This window comes from Oncorhynchus tshawytscha, linkage group LG02 (genome assembly GCF_018296145.1).
Source record: "Oncorhynchus tshawytscha isolate Ot180627B linkage group LG02, Otsh_v2.0, whole genome shotgun sequence".
Taxonomy (NCBI): Eukaryota; Metazoa; Chordata; class Actinopteri; order Salmoniformes; family Salmonidae; genus Oncorhynchus; species Oncorhynchus tshawytscha.
The window spans coordinates 67,704,497-67,727,125 of record NC_056430.1 but is presented as its reverse complement, the minus strand read 5'-3'; the positions used below and the strand labels follow the sequence as shown (position 1 = coordinate 67,727,125).

At 45.9% G+C, this 22,629-nt stretch overlaps 1 protein-coding gene across 1 annotated transcript in view; it reads left to right on the top strand.

Moving 5' to 3' along the window:
* Window positions 1–2,767: 2,767 nt before the first annotated feature.
* Window positions 2,768–22,629, top strand: part of LOC112263912 (patatin-like phospholipase domain-containing protein 6) — a 38,658-nt gene continuing 18,796 nt past the window's right edge. The window contains 23 exon segments of the mRNA XM_042303546.1: window positions 2,768–2,788; window positions 7,954–8,049; window positions 9,614–9,667; window positions 10,991–11,078; window positions 13,983–14,065; window positions 14,180–14,271; window positions 14,424–14,564; window positions 14,798–14,957; window positions 15,403–15,483; window positions 16,545–16,673; window positions 16,778–16,858; window positions 17,184–17,391; window positions 17,683–17,783; window positions 18,030–18,209; window positions 18,736–18,813; window positions 19,208–19,413; window positions 20,032–20,163; window positions 20,386–20,509; window positions 20,742–20,931; window positions 21,043–21,192; window positions 21,431–21,494; window positions 21,573–21,741; window positions 22,000–22,182. Coding sequence (XP_042159480.1) covers window positions 7,993–8,049; window positions 9,614–9,667; window positions 10,991–11,078; window positions 13,983–14,065; window positions 14,180–14,271; window positions 14,424–14,564; window positions 14,798–14,957; window positions 15,403–15,483; window positions 16,545–16,673; window positions 16,778–16,858; window positions 17,184–17,391; window positions 17,683–17,783; window positions 18,030–18,209; window positions 18,736–18,813; window positions 19,208–19,413; window positions 20,032–20,163; window positions 20,386–20,509; window positions 20,742–20,931; window positions 21,043–21,192; window positions 21,431–21,494; window positions 21,573–21,741; window positions 22,000–22,182 — 2,751 coding nt within the window. The 5' untranslated portion in view covers window positions 2,768–2,788; window positions 7,954–7,992.

Genomic DNA, 22,629 nt, shown 5'->3' with positions numbered 1-22,629 from the left:
CTGAAAAACACCAGAAGAAAGATGCCCAGGGTCCATGCTCATCTGCGTGAACATGCCTTAGGCATGCTGCAAGGGGCATGTGGACTACAGATGTGACCAGGGCAATAAATTGCAATGTCCGTACTGTGAGAAGCCTAAGACAGGGAGACAGGACGAACAGCTGATTGTCCTCGCAGTGGCAGACCACGTGTAACAACACCTGCACAGGATTGGTACATCCAAACATCACACTTGCGGGACAGGTACAAGATGGCAACAACAACTGCCTGAGATACACCAGGAACGCACAATCCCTCCATCAGTGCTCAGACTGTCCGTAATAGGCTGAGAGAGGCTGGACTGAGGGCTTGTAGGCCTGTTGTAAGGCAGGTCCTCAACAGACATCACCGGCAACAACGTCGCGTATGGACAAAAAACCCACCGTCGTTGGACCAGACAGGACTGGCAAAAAGTGCTCTTCTCTGACAAGTCGTGGTTTTGTCTCACCAGGGGTGATGGTCGGATTCACGTTTATCATCGAAGGAATGAGCGTTACACCAAGGCCTGTACTCTGGAGCGGGATCGTTTTGGAGGTGCAGGGTCCGTCATGGTCTGCGGTGGTGTGTCACAGCATCATCGGACTGAGCTTGTTGTCATTGCAGGCAATCTCAACGCTGTGCGTTACAGGGAAGACATCCTCCTCCCTCATGTGGTACCCTTCCTGCAGGCTCATCCTGACATGACCCTCCAGTATGACAATGCCACCAGCCATACTGCTCGTTCTGTGCGTGATTTCCTGCAAGACAGGAATGTCAGTGTTCTGCCATGGCCAGCGAAGAGCCCGGATCTCAATCCCATTGAGCACGTCTGGGACCTGTTGGATCGGAGGGTGAGGGCTAGGGCCATTCCCCCCCAGAAATGTCCGGGAACTTGCAGGTGCCTTGGTGGAAGACTGGGGTAACATCTCACAGCAAGAACTGGCAAATCTGGTGCTGTCCATGAGGAGGAGATGCACTGCAGTACTTAATGCAGCTGGTGGCCACACCAGATACTGACTGTTACTTTTGATTTTGACCCCCCTTTGTTCAGGGACACATTATTCAATTTCTGTTGAACTTGTTCAGTTTATGTCTCAATTGTTTAATCTTGTTATGTTCACACACAAATATTTACACATGTTAAGTTTGCTGAACATGAACACAGTTGACAGCGAGAGGACATTTCTTTTTTTGCTGAGTTTAGTTACATCGGCTCACGGCACACTTTTCATACTTGCACTAATGTATGAAATGAGTATTGTGAATGATGTAAGTGTTGTTTGTCGTTAGCTGAATTTATTTATGTTAATGCTGAATTACTGTATGGATTACATTTGAGTCCTTTAGCAGACACTCTTATCCAGAGTGACTTACAATTAGTGCATTCATTTTAAGATAGCTAGGTGAGACAACACATCAATTAATTGTATAATGTTAATTTTCCCTCAACAAAGTATTATTAGTATTTATATAGTATTTGGGGAGGGGTGGGGTGGGGGGGTTCAGACAATTTCGAAAGATGGGCAGGGACTTTGCTGTCCTGACTTTAGAGGGAAGCTTGTTCCACCATTGGGGTTCCAGGACAGAAGAGCTTTGAATGGGCTGAGCGGGAGCTGCCCTCCTGTAGACGTGGGAGGTTCAAGAGACCAGAGGTGGCAGAACGGAGTGCTCGGTTTAGGATTTAGGGTTTGAGCATAGCATGAAGGAAAGGAGGTGCAGTTCCCCTTGCTGCTCCGTCGGCAAGCATCAGGACCTTGAAGATTATATGAGCTTTGGTTCTTTGCACTCCTGGAGGGGAACACTGTGAATTTGTCAACCGTGATGGAGACGTCTTGAAGTGGGCAAGCCATTCCCGGGAGGAAGAGCAGCTCTGTTTTGACGAGGTTGAGCTTGAGGTGGTGGGCCGACATCCAAGCTGAGATGTCTGCCAGGCACACAGAGATGCATGTCGCCACCTGGGTGTCAGAAGGGGGAAGGAGAAGAGTAGTTGAGTGTCATCCACATAGCAATGATAGGAGAGACCATGTGAGGACCGAGTGACTTGGTTTACAGAGAAAAGAGGAGATGGCCTAGCATTTTGGATGTGGCATTACCCTAGTTATAGGGCCTTTAAACCATAACAATAGTGATTGAATCAATCATCCCTCATTCAATACTAAATACTGAGGAATATCATTATATTTGATCAATTGTTGCCTTATCTTTTCAATCTAATATACATCTTGGTAGATGTCTGAAGATTCTGATTTTAAAAAATGACACAAAACGTTAATTTAATATTATAATGATGGCACCTGTAGAAGGTGGGCAATGTCATGGGCTACATACCCAGTTGATTGAGATGTATTGTCATTAGTTTGTAGTCAGTTTCAAGGATCCATCATAAATATTTTATTAGCAGCTAACGTGAGTGTTTTAATTTACTAAAATCATGCACGATAATAAACATTGTACATTTTTTATTTGTTGTCTCTTGTTACTGGTTAGTGTAATCGTCAGTTATATACACCTCGCGAATCACAGGTCTATTTATAGCGTCCCCTTCTCAACCTTGCAGCTCGATTGGCTACTTCTCTCATCTAAAGGTAGGCGGGCTATGTTGCGATATTTCATCCCTGGATGCAGATTGGTTTAGATATCCACAATATCAGATTGTTGATTGGCCTGCGGCTCGTGTAGAATAAAAATAGGAGGAGTTATCATACAGATAATTTCCGCTATTGGTGTTATTTGACAGTACTGTAAAGATTGACGAGAAACACGCAGTTCAGGTAAGGGCGGTTATCGTTTTCACTTAACAGGTCAATAAATATCATGTAATTGCTAGTGGGAGGTATGTCTAGCTGCATAAATTGACATATGTATGCGTCTGTGTGTTAGAGATTGTGTCACCAATGTCCAGATAGTGCGCGGGCTGTGCCGAGCATGTCAATCAATAAGCACCGTCCCTGCGGAGGTCAAAAGACAGCATCTTTGCATTAACCAGATTCTGGTGGCTTTTCTACACGGGCCAACTTGGTGAAATTCGAAAGCGACTGTATTTGTACATTAAATTTGATTTTTTTTTGTTGCTACGGCTGGTTGGTCTCATCGTAAACAACGATCTAACGTTAGCTGTTGTGTTGGCGTTATCGGTCATCATATGCCACTGCTAACTAGAGGGGACCATAGTTAACCGCTAACTAGCGAGGTGTATGATGCTTGCCTGCTGTTTCAAAGCGTGTCTACTTAGCTAGCTATACTGTAACCAGGCTACTGAATGTTGTGGTGTAGAGGCACACATTGTAACTGTTTGCTATGTACCTTGCTAACTAGCTACAAAATAATGAGATTACTTAATTGAGTTCAAGTTTCTAATGGGCTTTCCAGAACATGTTTGACCCTGTAGTACTGCTAAGGTAGATCAGTGCCTAGAACACGAAATTAGCATAACTTCACCAGTTTCATTAGCGTACTCTGCGCAAAAACACAGCCACGGTTTGCGCAGGTCCGAACGAGAATGCGGCTACATTAGATTCAAATGAACGAGTTGAGGCACGATCGATTTGATGTGGAGAAAGACAACCCTCTCTGTCACCATCAATTCATCGGACAGGCCCTGTCCCGACTTATCTGTTTACAAATGGCTCTTTATAGCTACTAAAGGGCCGACCAGGTGATTAATGAGGACTAGTAATGCAGCACTACACGGCAGGGTTGCGATTTATGCAACAACTATTTTGACATAGACACCCGAGCTGACCTACTATTGCCACACTGTCCTGCTACGGTTCACGCGACTCATGAGCTACTAATTCATGTCACACGAGCTATAAAGTAGTTTTAACCTACACATTTGAAAACGGTAATATGGTTCATGCTAATTTATAGACTTTTTAGAGAGCAGCGGTCAAGTTGGGCCATATGCGTATGCAGGTTTCTGTTCTCTATGACCCTAGTTATTGCTCATCACAGAAAGTTGGCTCAGTCACAGTTCATGTAGTTTCTGTCGCTGCTGCATTGCCCAACTGCCATGCCACAGTAACGATGCCAACCTTATCTGCAATAAAACATGTCCAAGCCCAATCAGTAAGCCATGTAATTGTTGTATAGTTATCTGAAACGAAGCACGCAAAAAGGGCAAGACCAATTCATTTGAGCAATCTAGTCGGCCTAGCCTATGTCCCAGTCCATTGTCCCCACAGCCGTTTTGTCTGTTCTCTAGGGTCTGACAGGCTGACCCAGTAGAAACAACATGCTATAGGCTGTTGTTGGTGGTGTTAATCCCTGTCCCAGAATGTGCAGTGTACGTAAATAAAACGGGCTTGGTTGTGCTATTCTTGCTCCTGGTGTGAGTGGAGGAGGAATGATGAGAGAGGGAAAGGGAGTTAGTCCATGCCTGGCCTTGGGACATCAACACTGGCAGCATTGTTTTTATGAGGACAATGGGAATAGCCACCCAGCTATATGGAGGTGTTACCGGAGAGTGTGAGAGAGACAGTTCTGGTGTCGGCTTCTGCAACATTTACTCTTTTCACTGACAGTGATCTTATTACTCTGTAATAATTCTGCTAGCCTTGTAGTAGTAGAGCGCAATGAATGCAATAGAGTTAGCATGGGCCTACGTGTTACACAATAGTATATACACTGACAACCCTTAATGTTCACTGAGGTGGCGTGAAGGGACACGGACACTCGCTCTTGGGATCATTGGACACGCAGTACATTATGTTTGCCTGATTGATTGTATTTCATCCTTCGAGAGCACATTCTGTCCACGACCAAAGCCTAGCACTGCAACTGTGAGTGAGGGGCAGGGAAAATGTCATGATGAGCAAATGGAAATGTGTATGTTTTCCATTCTATATGATTAACCCTGGGCCTCCTTGTTGTCTATACAGCACAGACCAGCAGAGCATGTGATGTTTCCAGAGCCAGGCAGTACTGCTTGGCTGGGTGGAATCATGGCTAGGCCTAGTTTACCATGGTATTTCATTAACATGGGCATTCATAAACATAGGGATATTCAGTAGTTTGGGTACTTACAGTTTTGCTTCAGCAGTTGGTTAAGTGAGTCAAACACAAATGAATGGTGGAGGATGAGTGAGAGAGAGTGTAGTTGAGAGAGAATAGACCTTGACGCTACTCGTCCTGTTTCAGGTCTGTTTGTGACAGGCTATGCAATATGACAGTCCACTGTCTGCCACACTCTCGGATTTGATTTCATCCAATGCAGCTCTCGGGGGCGGCAGATAGCCTAGTGGTTAGAGCATTGGACTAGTAACCGGAAGGTTGCTAGATCGAATCCCCGAGCTGACAAGGTAAAAATCTGTCGTTCTGCCCCTGAACAAGGCAGAACAACCCAGTGTTCCTAGGCCGTCATTGAAAATAAGAATTTGTTCTTAACTGCCTTGCCTAGTTAAATAAAGGTAAAATAAATATTAAAAAATGGCCTCTGATTCCTAGACAATGATGTCATAGATTATCCCTTTAGCTGGAGTTCAAAACGTACAAACAGAGGGAAGGTGTATATACAGAGCATTCGGAAAGTATTCAGATCCCTTCACGTTTTCCACATTTTGTTGTGTTACAGCCTTATTCTAAAATTGATGATTTTTTACCCCATAATGACAAAGCAAAACAGGTTTTTAAAAATTAGTATTCAGACCCTTTACTCTGTAATTTGTTGAAGCCGCTTTGGCACTGATTACAACCATGAGTCTTCTTGGGTATGAAGCTACAAGCTTGGCACATCTGTATTTGGGGAGTTTCTCCCATTTTTCTCTGCAGATCCTCTGAAGCTCTGTCAGGTTGGTTGGGGAGCGTTTCTGCACAGTTATTTCCAAGTCTCTCCAGAGATGTTACATCTGGTTCAAGTCTGGGTTCTGGCTGGGTCACTCACTGGGACATTGAGACTTGTTCCAAAGCTACCCCCGCGTTGTCTTGGCTGTGTGCTTAAGGTTGTTGTCCTGTTTGAAGGTAAACCTTCACCCCAGTCTGAGGTCCTGAGCAGGTTTTCATCAAGGATCTCTCTGTACTTTGCTCTTTTCATCTTTTCCTCAATCCTGACTAGTCTCCCAGTCCCTGCAGTTGAAAAACATCCCAAAGCATGATGATGCTGCCACCATCATGCTTCACCATAGAAATGGTGCCAGGTTTCCTCCAGATGTGACGCTTGGCATTTAGGCCAAGAATCTTGGTTTCATCAGACCAGAGAATCTTGTTTCTCATGGTCTGAGAGTTCTTTAGTTGCCTTTTGGTAAACTCCAAGCAGGCTTTCATGTGCCATTTACTGAGGAGTGACTTTTGTCTGGATACTCTACCATAAAACACTGATTGGTGGAGTGCTGCAGAGATCGTTGTCCTTCTGGAAGGTTCTCCCATCTCCATAGAGGAACTCTGGAGCTCTGTCAGAGTGACCAAGTTCTTGGTCACCTCCCTGACTAAGGCCCTCCCCTGATTGCTCAGTTTGGCCTCATGGCTTGGTTTTTGCTCTGGCATGCACTGTCATTTGTGGGACCTTTTTATATAGACAGGTCTGTGACTTTCCAAATCATGTCCAATCAATTGAATTTACCACAAGTGGATTCCAATCAAGTTGTGGAAACATTTCAAGGATGATCACTGGAAACAGGATGCACCTGAGCTCAATTTCATTGCAAAGGGTCTGAATAATTATGTAAATAAGGTATTTCTGTTTTTAATTTTTAATGTTTCTCTAAAAAAAATTGTGTAGCTTGAGGATTTCTTAAAATTTGATCTATTTTAGAATAAAACTGTAACGTAACAAAATGTGGGGAAGGGAATGCACTGAACTTTCCCAATGCACTGTACTAGGCCTTAACCATATCACATTAGCTTGTATGGCTAAATATCTTTCTGTTTGTCTAGCTAGGGTATGTTTGCTCAGTTTCAGTAGGAGTCAATGGAGGTTTGAATGCAAAGCTAGCTGCTTGTTTGTCTGTGCTCAGCGTGTAGCCTGTGAAGACTTTGTTTGGATTGTATACTTGCATTTGTTTGTGTCAACAAATGGTTTAAGAGAGTGAGAGGGCGGGATGGAGAGAGGGGGAGATGGTGGAGAGTCTGGAACGTCTGCTGTGATAACTGGATGGAGTGGGAGGAAGAAAAGTAAAGAGGCGAGATGAAGGGAATAGATGGGGGTGGAGTTTCATTGGTCAGGGTTAGGCCTAAATCCCAGGAGTATTAACCCAAATAGGGCTGGGGGGGTAAACCGTCTTAGAGGACCAGCCCTCAGGGAGATGGTCGGGGGGTAGTCCAATGTCAACTGGGCACGGCAGGATTGTCTGTCTCTCTGGATCATGTGTCCCAAATGCCACTCTGTTACCTATATGGTGCACTACTTTTGATTAGTGCTCAATTCAAAAGTAGTTCACTGTGTAGGGAACAGGATGCCCTTTGGGATGTTGCCTGTGTGTCATTGGAGCACTGTTATTATCTCTAACTCCGTTTGGGACTGGGAGAGGATCATGTTGCCAGTTTCAGTGGGGGAGGGGAACGGATGGGGATTGGCTGAGAGGCTCTGCTGTTTATGCATAAACACATATACAGTATGTATCTATAAACAGCAGTACCTCTGAGAAACCTGGATAGGTGACTTTCCCAAAGTTCCCAGGTTTTCCAGGAGTATTCTGGAATTCCTGCTTGTTGCCTCCTGATTCAGGGACTTTTCCAACCTGGGATTTCTGGAAAACCTGGACATTTTTAGGAAAGTAACCAGAATTTTGCAACCCTAAACCTGGATAACCTTTACAAAGAGCAATGAGTCATAATTGCATACTAGAAAGTATTTAGAATAATTTTGTTAGTCATTGCTCTTCGTAAAAGTCCAGGTTTCTCTTCCATGCTACTAAAAAGCTATTCGCTTTACTGCGTGTGTGTGAGACGTAAACAGTAGCCTGTATGTCTAATGCCAACTTCCTGTTTTGTCTCCTTAGAGGCCGTTGATGGACCAGCCTGGTGAAGAGGCGGGGTTAGAATGGGACAGAGCACCTCGGAACAAGAGGGCCAAGAACATGCAGATGCCCCTCTGGAAGTAAGAACACACACACACACAATCCTGTCCTCTACCACTTACTCTGGCCCCATTGACCTCACCAACTACTACAGTACTGCTTCCATAGAGAGAGAGAGAGAGTGTGTGAGGGGATACCTAGTCAGTTGCACAACTGTATTAATTCAACCGAAATGTCTTCTGCAGTATGTACAGTATCCACCATCTCTCAGACCATAACCAACCTCTCATCAATAATTGCAGCTGAGTCCTTTTCTTTCGTCTCTTCTCCTGATCAATAAGCACTGACCGCCCTTCTCTTCCAGCTCAGTCACCGATTGGCTGAGAGCCAGAGTACTAAAAGCCCATTGGCCTTGCCCCATAGTTATACACGATCTGATTGGCCATGTGACCAGTGGTCAACTCAGCCATCCCCTTCTCTCTCTCACACACACACACACACACACACACACACACACTTTCTATTGCAGCAACACTGTATATAAGCTTATCTCTGAGCTAGGATTTCCACTCCTTCAATGAGTCATATAGGGCCTAGTCTTAATCAGTGAAGGAATTAGAACAGGGAAGGTCCTTTTGGCAGGACATCACTCAAGTTCTACGATATCCTTCTGGGAAAAAAGAGTCCTATTGATTTTGAAGTTAAAGTGACCTCAACAGACAAGAGACTCTCACTGTAATTTCTCTGCTATGGTCCCCAACTGTGTGGTTGTGTGTGGCATAGGAGTTAGACATCTCTCTTGGCTCTCTCTCACTTGTTCCTTCGCGGTCTCTTGTATGCGCTCTCAAGTTTCCTCATTCCCTTTTCATCTTTCTAATTTGCTCTGTTTCTTGTTCGCACGCAGGCTACAGCATGCAGGCTATTAGATTGCATCATGTCTCAATGAGATCTGTGTTATTGTCTGGTGCAGCAGAGTACTTCGAGCTTCTACACCTGCATTGCTTGCTGTTTGGGGTTTTAGGCTGGGTTTCTGTACAGCACTTTGAGATATCAGCTGATGTACGAAGGGCTATATAAATAAATTTGATTTGATTTGAGTAAAGAAGTAGCAGTCACTTTTCCTATTATTGGTCTCAGAGCCAGGCTGACATGGGTGCAAGGCAACTAAACCAATATTGACAGAAGGCAATTAGGATTACTGTATAATAATAGTGATCATCATCAAAGGTATTGTTTGGGAGTTATGTTGTCCCATATATTTATATGGAGCTATTTGAGTTAAGCTGGGTAAAGAAGGGAAGGAGGAATGAATAAGTGGGTTGGGGTGCTGACAAAAGAGGATGTTGATAAATAGTTAGGCCAAACTAAACACATTGGGTGACCGGATGTGTTTTTAAAGCCCCTCTGGGAATCGTCAGACCTGATTCAACCCAGATGAAACATTTTTACTTCATCATTCCTCCTTCTCCTCTGCCATTCCTTTCCCTGGGCATGGCAAATCCCAAAGCCTGGATTCCTTTACATGTCAGTTATTTAACTCCGTAACAGAACTTTCCCAGCTCTGGAAAAAGTTCCCTGTCTACATAGTATATAGGCTATTTTACACGGTTGTTCACTTCTCTTTTTGTTGTTGTCTACCAACAGGAAGGGTTTAATAACATCAAGGCGTTTGTGGAGGAAGAGCTACAGACGAGCATGGTTCGTTCGTATGTTGTGGTCTGGTGTGCAGTGTTTCATTCCATTAAGTCATTCTAATTATGCTTTAATCAGCGGCTGCACACCTCTCTCTCTGTCCGTCTCTCTCTACGTCTCTCCCCCTCTGTCCGTCTCTCTCTACGTCTCTCCCCCTCTGTCCGTCTCTCTCTCCCCCTCTGTCCGTCTCTCTCTCCCCCTCTGTCCGTCTCTCTCTCCCCCTCTGTCCGTCTCTCTCCCCCTCTGTCCGTCTCTCTCTCTCCCCTCTGTCCGTCTCTCTCTCCCCCTCTGTCCGTCTCTCTCTCTCTCCCCTCTGTCTCTCTCTCTCTCTCTCCCCTCTGTCCGTCTCTCTCTCTCTCCCCCTCTGTCCGTCTCTCTCTCGTCTCTCCCCTCTGTCCGTCTCTCTCTCTCTCCCCCTCTGTCCGTCTCTCTCTCTCTCCCCCTCTGTCCGTCTCTCTCTCTCTCTCCCTCTGTCCGTCTCTCTCTCTCTCTCCCCTCTGTCCGTCTCTCTCTCTCTCTCCCCCTCTGTCCGTCTCTCTCTCTCTCTCCCCCTCTGTCCGTCTCTCTCTCTCTCCCCCTCTGTCCGTCTCTCTCTCTCTCCCCCTCTGTCCGTCTCTCTCTCTCTCTCCCCCTCTGTCCGTCTCTCTCTCCCCCTCTGTCCGTCTCTCTCTCTCTCCCCCTCTGTCCGTCTCTCTCTCTCTCCCCCTCTGTCCGTCTCTCTCTCTCTCTCCCCTCTGTCCGTCTCTCTCTCTCTCTCTCTCCCCCTCTGTCCGTCTCTCTCTCTCTCCCCCTCTGTCCGTCTCTCTCTCTCTCCCCCTCTGTCCGTCTCTCTCTCTCTCTCCCCCTCTGTCCGTCTCTCTCTCTCTCCCCCTCTGTCCGTCTCTCTCTCTCTCTCCCCCTCTGTCCGTCTCTCTCTCTCTCCCCCTCTGTCCGTCTCTCTCTCTCTCCCCCTCTGTCCGTCTCTCTCTCTCTCCCCCTCTGTCTCTCTCTCTCTCCCCCTCTGTCCGTCTCTCTCCCCCTCTGTCCGTCTCTCTCTCTCTCCCCCTCTGTCCGTCTCTCTCTCTCTCCCCCTCTGTCCGTCTCTCTCCCCCCTCTGTCCGTCTCTCTCCCCCCTCTGTCCGTCTCTCTCTCCCCTCTCTGTCCGTCTCTCTCTCCCCCCCTCTGTCCGTCTCTCTCTCCCCCTCTGTCCGTCTCTCTCTCTCTCCCCCCTCTGTCCGTCTCTCTCTCCCCTCCCTCTGTCCGTCTCTCTCTCCCCCTCCCTCTGTCCGTCTCTCTCTCCCCCTCCCTCTGTCCATGTCTCTCTCTGTCCATGTGCGTCTCTCTCTCTAGATGATGGGGATGGTGATTGGTGCGGGCATCGCCATAATCCTCATCGCCATCCTCATCTTCTTCATGCTGCGGAGGATCCAGCTCAGAAGTACGTGTCACATTCTCTCTCCAATGTGTTTTCTCCGTTAATTATTAAATGAAATAAATGCTAGCTTCAGGTACTCTAGCGATTGCCCTTCACTTACACCTAAGAACTTTGGGGTGCTGTCCCCGACCCCCGAAGAATTTGGTTGACCGAATCGTTGATTGTGTCTTTGTCCATAAACACTATATGGCTAAAAGTATGTGGACACCCCATCAAATTAGTATATTCAGCTATTTCAGCCACACCCATTGCTGACAGGTGTATAAAATCGAGCACACAGCCATGTACTGTCCATAGACAAACATTGGTAGTAGATTGTCCTGTATGGAAGAGCTCCGTTACTTTCAATGTGGCACGATCATAGGATTCCACTTTTCCAACAAGTTAGTTCATCAAATTTGTACCCTGCTAGAGCTGCCGCGGTCAACAGTAAGTGCAGTTATTGTAAAGCGGAAACGTCTAGGAGCAACAACGGCAAAGTGGTAGGCCTCACAAGCTCATAGAACGGGACTGCCAAGTGTTGAGGAGCATAGCGCATAAAAATAGTCTGTCCTCGGTTGCAACACTCACCAAACTGCCTCTGGAAGCAACGTCAGCACAAGAACTGTTCGTCGGGAGCTTCATGAAATGTGTTTCCATGGTCGAGAAACTGCAGAAAAGCTTAAGATCACAATACCAAGCCTCGGCTGGAGTGGTGTAAAGCTCGCCTCCATTGGACTCTGGAACAGTGGAAACGCATTCTCTGCAGTGATGAATCATGCTTCACCATCTGGCAGTCCGACGGACTAATCTGTTTGGCGGATGCCAGGTGTGGAAGAACTTGAATGGGCTGCACAGAGCCCTGACGTCAACCCCATCAAACACCTTTGGGATGAATTGGAACACCGACTGCGAGCCATGCCTAATCGCCCAACATCAGTGCCCGACCTCACTAATTCTCTTCTGGCTGAATGGAAGCAAGACCCGGCAGCAATGTTCCAACATCTTGTGGAAAACCTTCCCAGAAAAGTGGAGGCTGTTATAGCAGAAAAGGGGGGGGACCAACTCCATATTAATGCCCATGATTTTGGAATGAGATGTTCGACGAGCAGGTGTCCACATACTTTTAGTCATGTAGGGTGTGTGTCTATAAACTAGGTTTGAATAAAATCAACTATATGTACTGAGCTTGTCTGATGCTTTAAGCACACTGTTTGGTTTAAATAATTAAGACACATGACCCTTGAGGAAGCCAGGGATCAAGATAGCCTAAATCATTTCCTGACCCTCCCGCTCACCTTTGCAGATTCTGCCGTTAAGCTCCTGAAGTTGTCGTTAATAGGCAACACTAGGGGTCGGCAACCTTTTCCATTTGAAGTACCAATTTATCTTAACATTTCTACCGATCTGCGTGGCAGTTATGATTTTCGTATGCACATTTTCGTGAAACAGTTTCATTTAATTTATAATCTTTGTATCTCAAAGTCATTGTCATGTGGTTAATCTAAATTATATCGAAATCTAAATGAAAATGATACAAATCTAAAAGCAACTATTGCCATTGCCAATTATGTACAAATTGCCTACATAAAGCCAGCAAATAAAAACATTGCAGCCTGCAGGTAGAAAATATCCTGATTTTAAATATAAGTATCCTATCAATTACGTTGGCAATGCATGGCCTGTCTGCAATGAACTTGAAACAATTTATCAACTGTGTCCTGCAGAAGCTCCTGCTAGCAAACTTGTAACATTGGATAAAATACTCTGGGCCCTCAGTTTCCTGCTCCAGTGATCTCGAGACAGACACAGCTGTAGGCTATTTGTGCAAGGGATAAGAATTAATCCAGGTATTTTATGACATTTCCACTGGATCAGAGCATTCGATATGTTTCCCTTTCATGCTGAGTGGTTATCGAAAGGGAGAGAGATGGAAATATTTTTCAAATGCATTGACAAACTATTGTCATTCTCACACTTTTTGTTAACGTTCTCTTTGAGGTGAAGAAAGCATTACTTTGAGAAGCAAAACAGCTTTATGGTGAGTGAGTTAAGACAATCAGAAATACTATCAGACATCCCCAAATGGGCACATTTTATAGGCCACCATTAGCGCGCAGGCCAGGGAGCCTAGGCCTACTTCTATATGCGTAATCAGGTGCACGTCCTTACTCAACATTGACAGGTGTGTTCCAAACAAAAGACAATTAATAAATTGACAATTTGTTAATGGAATGAAATGAAGCAACTTCTTTCTCACAAGTGTATTATAGGCTGTGATTACTGCAAACAATGTGTCCACTCTGACGATGAGAACGGTAAACGAATGTAGACCTAATAATTATATTTTAACAGAAATTACCATAAACAAACAGACATTGTAGATTGGGACTTAACGGTAAATGTTGGTTACTACTGGTGATGTCTGTAATGTGGGATTTGATAGACACTTAAAATCAAAGGGCATAGAATTCACACAATTAATTTATGAAACAATGAATGTATACGAAATGGTGGGAAAGAGCCCATTCTGGAGAGAGACATGTATTTTAGCCGCACCCCCTTTCTTCTTGGACCGTGGCATCCCCTCTGCCTCCTCATTGGATTAGTCCACTGAGACAGGCGCCAATCAGACCGGTGTCTCGTGTGCCATGGATTTTTTTTCAAATCCATTTGCAACTGCTCGACTAAAAAAAATCTTGGTCGACCAAACAATCGTCCAGTCAACTAAATGGGGTCAGCCTAATAACTTTATATATTTTTTTAGTTAATTTCAGTTTTGCTAGTGAATATATGGTTTTATGTTACATTATAGCATTGTATAGCGTCTTAAAATGTTTCTTACGGGTACTTTCTTACTCACATTGACTTACTGTTTGTGTCCGTCCTCTAGTATCTCCATATATGTGTGTTTTTAACTTCTCACAGACCTGCAAGCCCAGGAGGCCCCCAAGTATCGATTCCGCAAGAGGGACAAGGTCATGTTCTATGGGCGAAAGATCATGCGCAAGGTTAGTGGCAGTGGTGGGATGCGTTTTGGGGGTTCTAGCAAAGTAAAATGGTACCCTTTTGTTCGACTATGTGTCTTTTTTCCATAGTTGCCCTTTGACCTCTTGCTCTCACAGGTGTCCCAGTCCACCTCTTCCCTGGTGGGCACAGCCTCCTCCTCGCGCCCACGACTCAAAAAGAAGCAGAAAATGCTCAACATTGCCAAAAAGTGTGTGAACACGGTTTACCCTGTCTACTCTACTGATATCCATGATGCTAACTTACTTAGTGACTACAGAGTAGAGAACAATAGTCTGTTATACATTTTATCCTCCCGCTTTCCCATCCTTCTTTCCATCCCTCCCCCTCTCCTCCCTCCAGGATTCTGCGTTTTAAGAAGGAGGTGCCCACCCTGGTAGCTAAGGAGCCTCCTCCCTCAGTGCTGGAGGCGGACCTTACAGAGTTTGACGTGGCCAACTCCCACTTGCCCTCCGAGGTGCTCTACATGCTCAAGAACGTCCGGTACGTAGGGACTTCTCCGAGTTTCTGTGTGTGTAGAATGTACTCTGTGTGTGTTAAGATGTTGTGGAGTCCTTATCTATATGGAGGAGACGTGTGTGTTTGAAAGTATCTAAACCACCATGTGTCATGGGTAGATTGTGACTGACTGATCTACAAATAATATTGAGTAGTTATTTATGATGCAAGGTGATGTATGTCTGTAGTAATCTCTCCATCTCTACCCCCCCCTGCAGTGTGCTGGGCCACTTTGAGAAGCCTCTGTTCCTGGAGCTGTGTAAACACATGGTGTTCCTGCAGTTTCAACAGGGAGAGTACGTCTTCAGACCGGGCCAGCCTGACAGCAGCATCTACGTGGTGCAGGATGGAAAACTAGAACTGTGCCTTACTGGAATGGTGAGAGAGAGTGTCTCTGTGTGTGTATGGGGGGAGGGGGGGCAGACATTTACATTTAAAAACTTTTTTTTTTGCCTTCTGTGCAAATGAGCCTCCACCCAACGAATAAATAGGTACTTCATAAGGGGCTTAGAGTTCTCTAACAATTAACTCTCTAGTAGGACATAAATAATGATTAGCACCTATTAGTTTATTGACTCCCAATGTGGAGGAAAAGGTTCAAATGGAATGTTCTCGGAATTTAGAAAGTTATGACCACGATAAACTTGCATTTGGGCAAAGATTGGAATGACTTAACATGAACAGAATGTTTTCAAGATATCTGTCAATTGTACTGTTTGCCTGTGTTTTTCTGTGCTTTTTTTTTTAACACAAAAATGTACGTTGTCTTTTGTCTATGTTAATTTGTTATGACGTACTCTGTTTTACCCCTGTGTGTTTTTAGGACGGCAAGGACGGTGTGGTGAAGGAGGTGTACCCCGGAGACAGTGTCCACAGCCTCCTCAGCATCCTGGACGTCATCACCGTAAGACACGCCCACTTCCTGTCCCACATTCCACACTCCCTAAATCACCAAACGCGTGTCGTTTCTTGTTTGAGTCACCCCTTTGTCTTTCCCTTTCACGTTTCAAGTCAGACATTCGAACTTAGTCAAGGAACAAGTCAGGGCAACCTAGTGTTGAATCATAGCCTCAGCTTTGGAGGCTAAGTTGAATCCTATCAAAATCATGATGATTTCGCAATTTAATGTTATATCATGAAGCACTATGTGTGGCTTAAGTCAGCTTTGACTTTTGGTGGGATTTTTTAAAACTTCCAATAAGTATACAATGAGCTATTAAACACGTGACCGTTTATAGTCAAGAGGAGTTGGTAGCTAGAATGTAACCCCTATATTTAGTCCTGGGAAAACTCACTGACACAAACATCCATGAGCCCTTGCTTTACGGCTGAGAAAAGGAAATGGAAAATGTCTCTAAAGCAATGGTTTCTGCTGGTGTGTTCTGCTAGTTCCCTCTTCTTGGTTTGAGACTATAAACATTTTATGTAGTTCAGTTCTTTGTTAGTGCGTTGGGTCACAGGGACATTTTAAAAAGGCTTCACCCAAGTCATTGCAGCAAAACGGCTGCTTTCATTTTTCATTGACTGCTACATGGCCTCCCGAGTGGCGCAGCGGTCTAAGAAATTGCATCGCAGTGCTCGAGGTGTCACTACAGACCCGGGTTCGATCCCAGGTTGTATTACAACCGGCCGTGATCGGGAGTCCCATAGGGCAGTGCACAATTTGGCCCAGCGTCGTCCGGGTTAGGGGTGACTTTGGCCGTCATTGTAAAATAAAAATGTGTTCTTACCTGACTTGCCTAGTTAAATAAATAGGAGAGTGACGAAAGAGCCTTGTCATTGTGTTTTTTATTCAGGTACACCTAGCTAGCATGTGAAAACCACTCCCAACACAAACTTCCCCTCCCTTTACTGCTGAAAATAGGAACTTGTAAAATGTCTCAAGTCTCTAAAATGTCTGTAAAGTCACTAATATTGAGTTAGTACAGTATATTCTAAGAGTGTATGTGTGTGTGTGTGTTTCAGGGACACCAGAAGCCGTACAAGACGGTGTCGGCGCGGGCGGCTGAGGTGTCTACCGTACTGAGTCTACCTGTCGAGGCCTTCCTCTCCATCTTCGAGAAGTACCCTGAGAGCCTGGTGCGGGTTGTCCAGGTAAGCTGTAGTGTGTGTGTGTGTGTGTGTTTGTCACTAGGTGTGGATGTGCGTTTTCTCTTGGTGTTCACGTGACCTTTTCCTCCCTCTGTCTTCTCATGCAGATCATCATGGTTCGTCTCCAAAGAGTAACAGTTCTGGCGCTGCACAACTACCTAGGGCTCACCAACGAGCTCTTTAGCCACGTGAGTCAAGCTCCCCTTACACACACACACACACACACACACACACACAGCGCCACGGTTCATCATACCACCCAGATCCTCAAACAACACACACCCACACATGGACATTCTGTTTGTTACTTCATCTACCAGGAATGCTACTTCATTAGCTGAAGCTACATCAGACATGCTGTTTTCATTACGATTGAGTCATTCAACGCTGACGCTACCGCTAGTCACTTTTCAATGCTGACATGGTAATTATAACAATGCTAAGTCAACGCTAGCCTGCCTTCATTGACCCTAACCTCTCTCCCCCCATGCCCCTGTCCTCCCCTCCCTATAGGAGATGCAGCTCCTGCGCCTGCTGCCCCTGTCCCCCCACCCCGTGCCCCGCACCAGCCCCCAGCGCCACGGCAAGCGTTTCGGGAGCCTGACCGTGCCCGCGGAGGACCGCGAGGCCGCCGTGAAGGACGCATCAGATCCTGGGAAGGATGGAGCCACAGTCCCACCAACCCTCAGCAGGACCATCTCCATGCCTGTAGACATCGCCGGTGACTAACTCTTTCTGTCGGTCCCCTCGACCCCTCTCTCTGCCCTCTTTCTTTTCTCTGTCTGTATGGTAACATCGACATTCTTAGTATGTAACTTCAGCTCTGTGGCTTCAGTCCAGTTTTTACTGCATGTTAGGGACCTAACTTGACATTTGACATTAGTGCACTTTATGTTCCTAGTATGTAACTTAGCTCTGTTGCTTCTCAGACTGTTGACTGTGGCATTTACATGTGTTTGTGTCAACATGATTTGTGTGTGTGTGTGTGTGTGTGTGTGGTGTCTACACACAGGCATGCAGAAGAATCTGCGGTCGGATTTCGACATGGCCTACGAGAGAGGACGGATCTCAGTTTCCGCTGAGGACGGCAACACGCCACCCACCTATACACGGGTTAGCATACACGAATGCATGCGCTCACACACACACACACACACACACACACAAGGTTGGATATTAGTGACGTGTATAGAACATGTATTTACATTTGAAATCAAATCGAAAATGCACATTTGCACTTCAACGTAGACCATTAACTCTTATCTTTGTACGTCACAGATCTGCACTTCCAAGTAGACCAGGCACAGGGTACAGTAATTGACATTTCATGTCCCTCCATGTTTTCTGTTTCTTTCCCAGGATCAGCGGGAGAGGAGGGTGACCGTAGATGAGGTGCCGTCGGGGGTTTACCTGTACCCCGAGGAGGAGGGGGGTCCGGACAATCAGTTCTCACCAGGACCAGGACCCGTCCCCGGTCGCCCCAGCCCTGCCCTGTTCGAGGAGGCCCTGAAGGAGCTCCTCAAACTCATGAGGATAGAGGTTAGTACTAACTACTACTTAGTACATGGTCAGTCGAAGGTTACTATCTATGCAACCATGACTCTAGTATCAATGTCATCATGTGGTATTTATCTGATTATTGTGTTAAACTGTCACCAAGTTACTTTGTCCTTTGGGATAATGTACCATGTCTAGACGAGACATTTTGAAACGCAAAACCCAAAAGTGTTCTTATTGGACAAGTGCAAGTAGTACCTCCCCATTTGAAAACATGTCTCCTTACTGGACATCACCCAGCACTTTCTCCCTCTGACTCTTTATCTAAGCCTCTTACAGTTCCATTTCACAATCTACTGTTATGGTTGGCACCGAGCATCTGAAATGTACGATATTGAAAGTTCTGTCTCCTTCCGTATATTTGCCAACCCTCTTGATTTGCAGCCCAGGAGAGCAAAAAGGGAATCCAGATGTTGTTTCACCACCAAGAGTGTTTCCTCATTCCCTCCTTCAAACGCTGTCTCACTCTTTCTTTCTCTCGTTCTGTTCTTTTTCCTTCTTCTGCCAGGACCCCGCTCTGCTGAATGGGAGAGTGACTCTGCACCATGCCAAGGCAGGAACCGTGCTGGCTAGACAAGGAGACCAGGTACTTTACTGAGGCTTGGAGAGAGGGAAGATGTCGTCCCTCTCTCCTCTCCTCTGTTTTAATGCAGGTTGACGTTTATTGTCATGAATCTTGCCATGGAGGCAGAACTGAGCTATTTCCGCTAGATGGGCCAGCTGCAAAGTCAAAATAGTTTATATCTCCACGACAATACATACCAACCTGACTGTTTAATCACCAATTCTGCAATATCAAAAACCTATCATCCCTTAATGTTTTCCTTGACATCTTTCCCCGTCCAAGTCCCTCTTTCTCATGCACTTTATTCTCTCCTTCCCCTCTCTTCAACCCCTCTCTTCAACCCCTCTCTTCAACCCCTCTCTTCAACACACCAAAACATGAGATGTGAAATCTGAACTCCCTCTTCTCCTCTCAGGATGTGAGTCTCCACTTTATCCTGTCCGGCTGCCTCCACGTGTACCAGCGGATGATCGACAAGCAGGATGCGGTGTGTCTGTTTGTCACCCAGCCGGGTGAGATGGTGGGCCAGCTGGCCGTGTTGACTGGAGAACCCCTCATCTTCACCATCAAGGCCAACAGAGACTGCACCTTCCTCAAGATCTCCAAGTCTGACTTCTACGAGTGGGTGTCTAGTAGAGACCAGACCAGAAAGAGACTAAAGGAGGGGGGGGCATTTCCTGTTTTTGATTTAACTGACCTGGAAGACCAGCTGTGTTGAATTTAGGCGATGAACTGCTCAATTAGCTCAGTTGGTCAGGTGTGGTGCCTAGTTGGAACAACATCCTGCTGTACCCGTGGCCCTCCAGGAACAGGGTTTCCTACCCCTGGGCTAAACCCTTCTGTGTGAAAGGGCTATCGTTCACAGTCTGGGCATTAAGCTGGACCATTTTAGTTTAAGCCTAACTTGGGTTTAGAATTCGAGGTATGCAGTTTGTTGAATGATTACATGAAATATACCAGCTGTCACTGACTGTTGAATATTAAACCATCTGTTATAAGTAGGTTGACTTCAGTTCCAAACATGCATTTCTCATTCTATGTCACAACTGTCTTACTGCTGATAAGATGCTGGTTATTACTATCTATCTGGTCGTGGTAGAAAGGACGGAAGTGGCTAACACTTCCCCTAGCTTTATTTATCAGTTACTGTGATATTTAAGCGTAGTGACTGCCTCCCCTAAGATACTGCCTGTGTGTTTTTCCTGATCTGGTGTGCTCTGTGCTGCCCCCTGTCTTTAGGATCATGAGGGAACAGCCCAGTGTGGTTCTGAGTGCAGCCCACACCGTAGCCATCCGCATGTCCCCCTTCGTCAGACAGATGGACTTCGCCATAGACTGGATGGCTGTGGAGGCCGGCAGAGCCCTCTATAGGTATCTGGACAAATCTTCTCTTATGACGGTATTTTTAATTTTGACCAGAAAATCTGTATTAGTGAGTTTGTTCTTATTTGCAAGCAGGCAAACTTTTTCTGACTGACAATATCTTTTTCTTTGACACGTTCAAATGAACACTGTCCTGAAACCAAACAGCTCTTTTTTGGGGGGGGGAATCTGATAACTGGACTGACTGTCCTCCTCTCCTCATATCTCCAGGCAGGAAGACCAGTCGGACTGCACCTACATAGTTCTGAATGGACGTCTGCGTTCTGTTATACGTAAAGCTAACGGGAAGAAGGAGCTGGTAGGAGAGTACGGTCGAGGAGACCTCATAGGAGTGGTGAGACTTTGGCCCATTTCTACAGCTCTCATCGTTCTGGTCTTTCATGTAAAGGCAGAATATGTTGTCGCTATATTAGTTTATAAAGCTAATATTCAGAATAAAGTAAACCTAATTTATTTATATTAGACCTATGTGTTTATAGTGTATGTTTGGGTTGTATTAGATCATTGGGGACCTTTTTAAATCCCATGGTTTTGGAGCTCTTACGATCTCCTCCTGTTTTCCCCAGGTTGAGGCTCTGACCCGACAGCCCAGAGCCACCACGGTCCACGCGGTCAGAGACACAGAGCTGGTCAAGCTACCAGAGGGAACGCTCAACAACATCAAGAGGAGGTACCCACAGGTGGTCACCAGGTTGATCCACCTGCTGGGACAGAAGATCCTGGGGAACCTGCAACAGGCCCGCGGACCATTCTCAGGTGTGTGTGTGTGTGTGTACACAGGCATGTACTGTATGCATACACACACTTTCCCTCTTTGTCCTCTAGATAAAGCCATGTACTTCTCTCTCCATTTCTACCCCCCCCCAGGTTCTGCCCTCGGCCGGTCCAGCGTAGCGTCCAGCCCTGACGTCACCAACCCGGCCAGTAACCTGTCCACTGTGGCCGTACTGCCCATCTGTGACGAGGTGCCAATCAACGCCTTCAACCTGGAGCTCAGCCACGCCCTCAGCGCCATAGGTACACACCTCTAGAGACTAGCATAGCAACTGTCGATCAAACCTGACTATGACTTGAACGTCTTGTAATCACTATTGACTAATATGAAACATCTGCCTAATGTGACTAGATTCTGTGGACAATAAAGTTGTTCTGTCAACTAAATTGCCTCATTGAGTGACCATGAAATCCAATTTTATATCCATCAATTGTTCTCTCTGAAATATTAAACCTATTTCTATTTGTCCTTGATGTGTAGGACCTGCCCTGCTGCTGACCAGTGACATCATCAGAGAGCGACTGGGGGCCTCCGCTCTGGATAGGTCCGTTTTTATCCTCTCTCCCTCTGCAGTATCCATACCAGTTGGTTGTTCTAAACTCTCATTCTCCCCTCAAAACAGTATCCACGAGTACCGTCTGTCTGGCTGGCTGGCCCAGCAGGAGGACATCAACAGGATAGTCCTGTACCAGACAGACAGCAGTATGACTCCCTGGACCCAGCGCTGCATCAGACAGGCTGACTGCATCCTCATCGTGGGCCTGGGGGAACAGGAACCTGCGCTGGGACAGGTAGGAGGGACGGGGCGAAGAGCTGGAGGATGATTTGGGTGGGGCTCAATTGGAGGATGGGTTGACTTTTGAAGCTACTCTACTGACAAGCTGCCTAGTTACATTTGTTTGTTCAATTTAAAACTTTAGTTGTGAAATTATACATTAACCTCATATTTAAGCTTATCTGTAAAAGCAGTCTAGTGCATCTCATCCTCCGTACTGTATCTAACCATGCCTCTCTCTCTCTTTCTCTCTTTCTCTCTCTCTCTCCTCTAGTTAGAGCAGATGTTGGAGAACACTGCGGTGAGGGCCCTGAAACAGCTGGTGCTGCTCCATAAAGAGGACGGCTCGGGGCCCTCCAGGACCGTAGAGTGGCTCAACATGAGGAGCTGGTGCTCCGGACACCTCCACCTCCGCTGCCCCCGCCGGGTCTTCTCACGACGCAGCCCCTCAAAACTGGTGCGACTCCCTGGGGAGATGCCATGATTTCTTTAGTTTCTTTTTTAAAAACTTTCTCTCTTCCTAACTTTCGTTTGTTTTGTCTTTTCTTTCAATTCGTTTATTCATTCGTTACACACCGACCTTTGCCCACATCTGATTGTGTTCCTCCATTAAATGGAGGATGAGGACAGTTGTAAAGAGAGCTCTGACGATGTGGTAAGAGAGGAGGCTAGTCTGTTTGCAAGAAAATGTTTTATATATATATGTATACTTTATTAAAGTTGAGCATGTCCTCTTAATCCATTCTATGTATATGTTTTTGTTTTATCCCGCACGGTGTGACGGCTCAAAATGAAGCACTTTGCTGTTCTACGAGTAACATGAGTTTTTTTGGTTTTCATGAGAAATAATATAGTGCTTTAGCTACAAAGGCTTTGGGAATCCCAGCCCAGGTCGTCTTGGGGA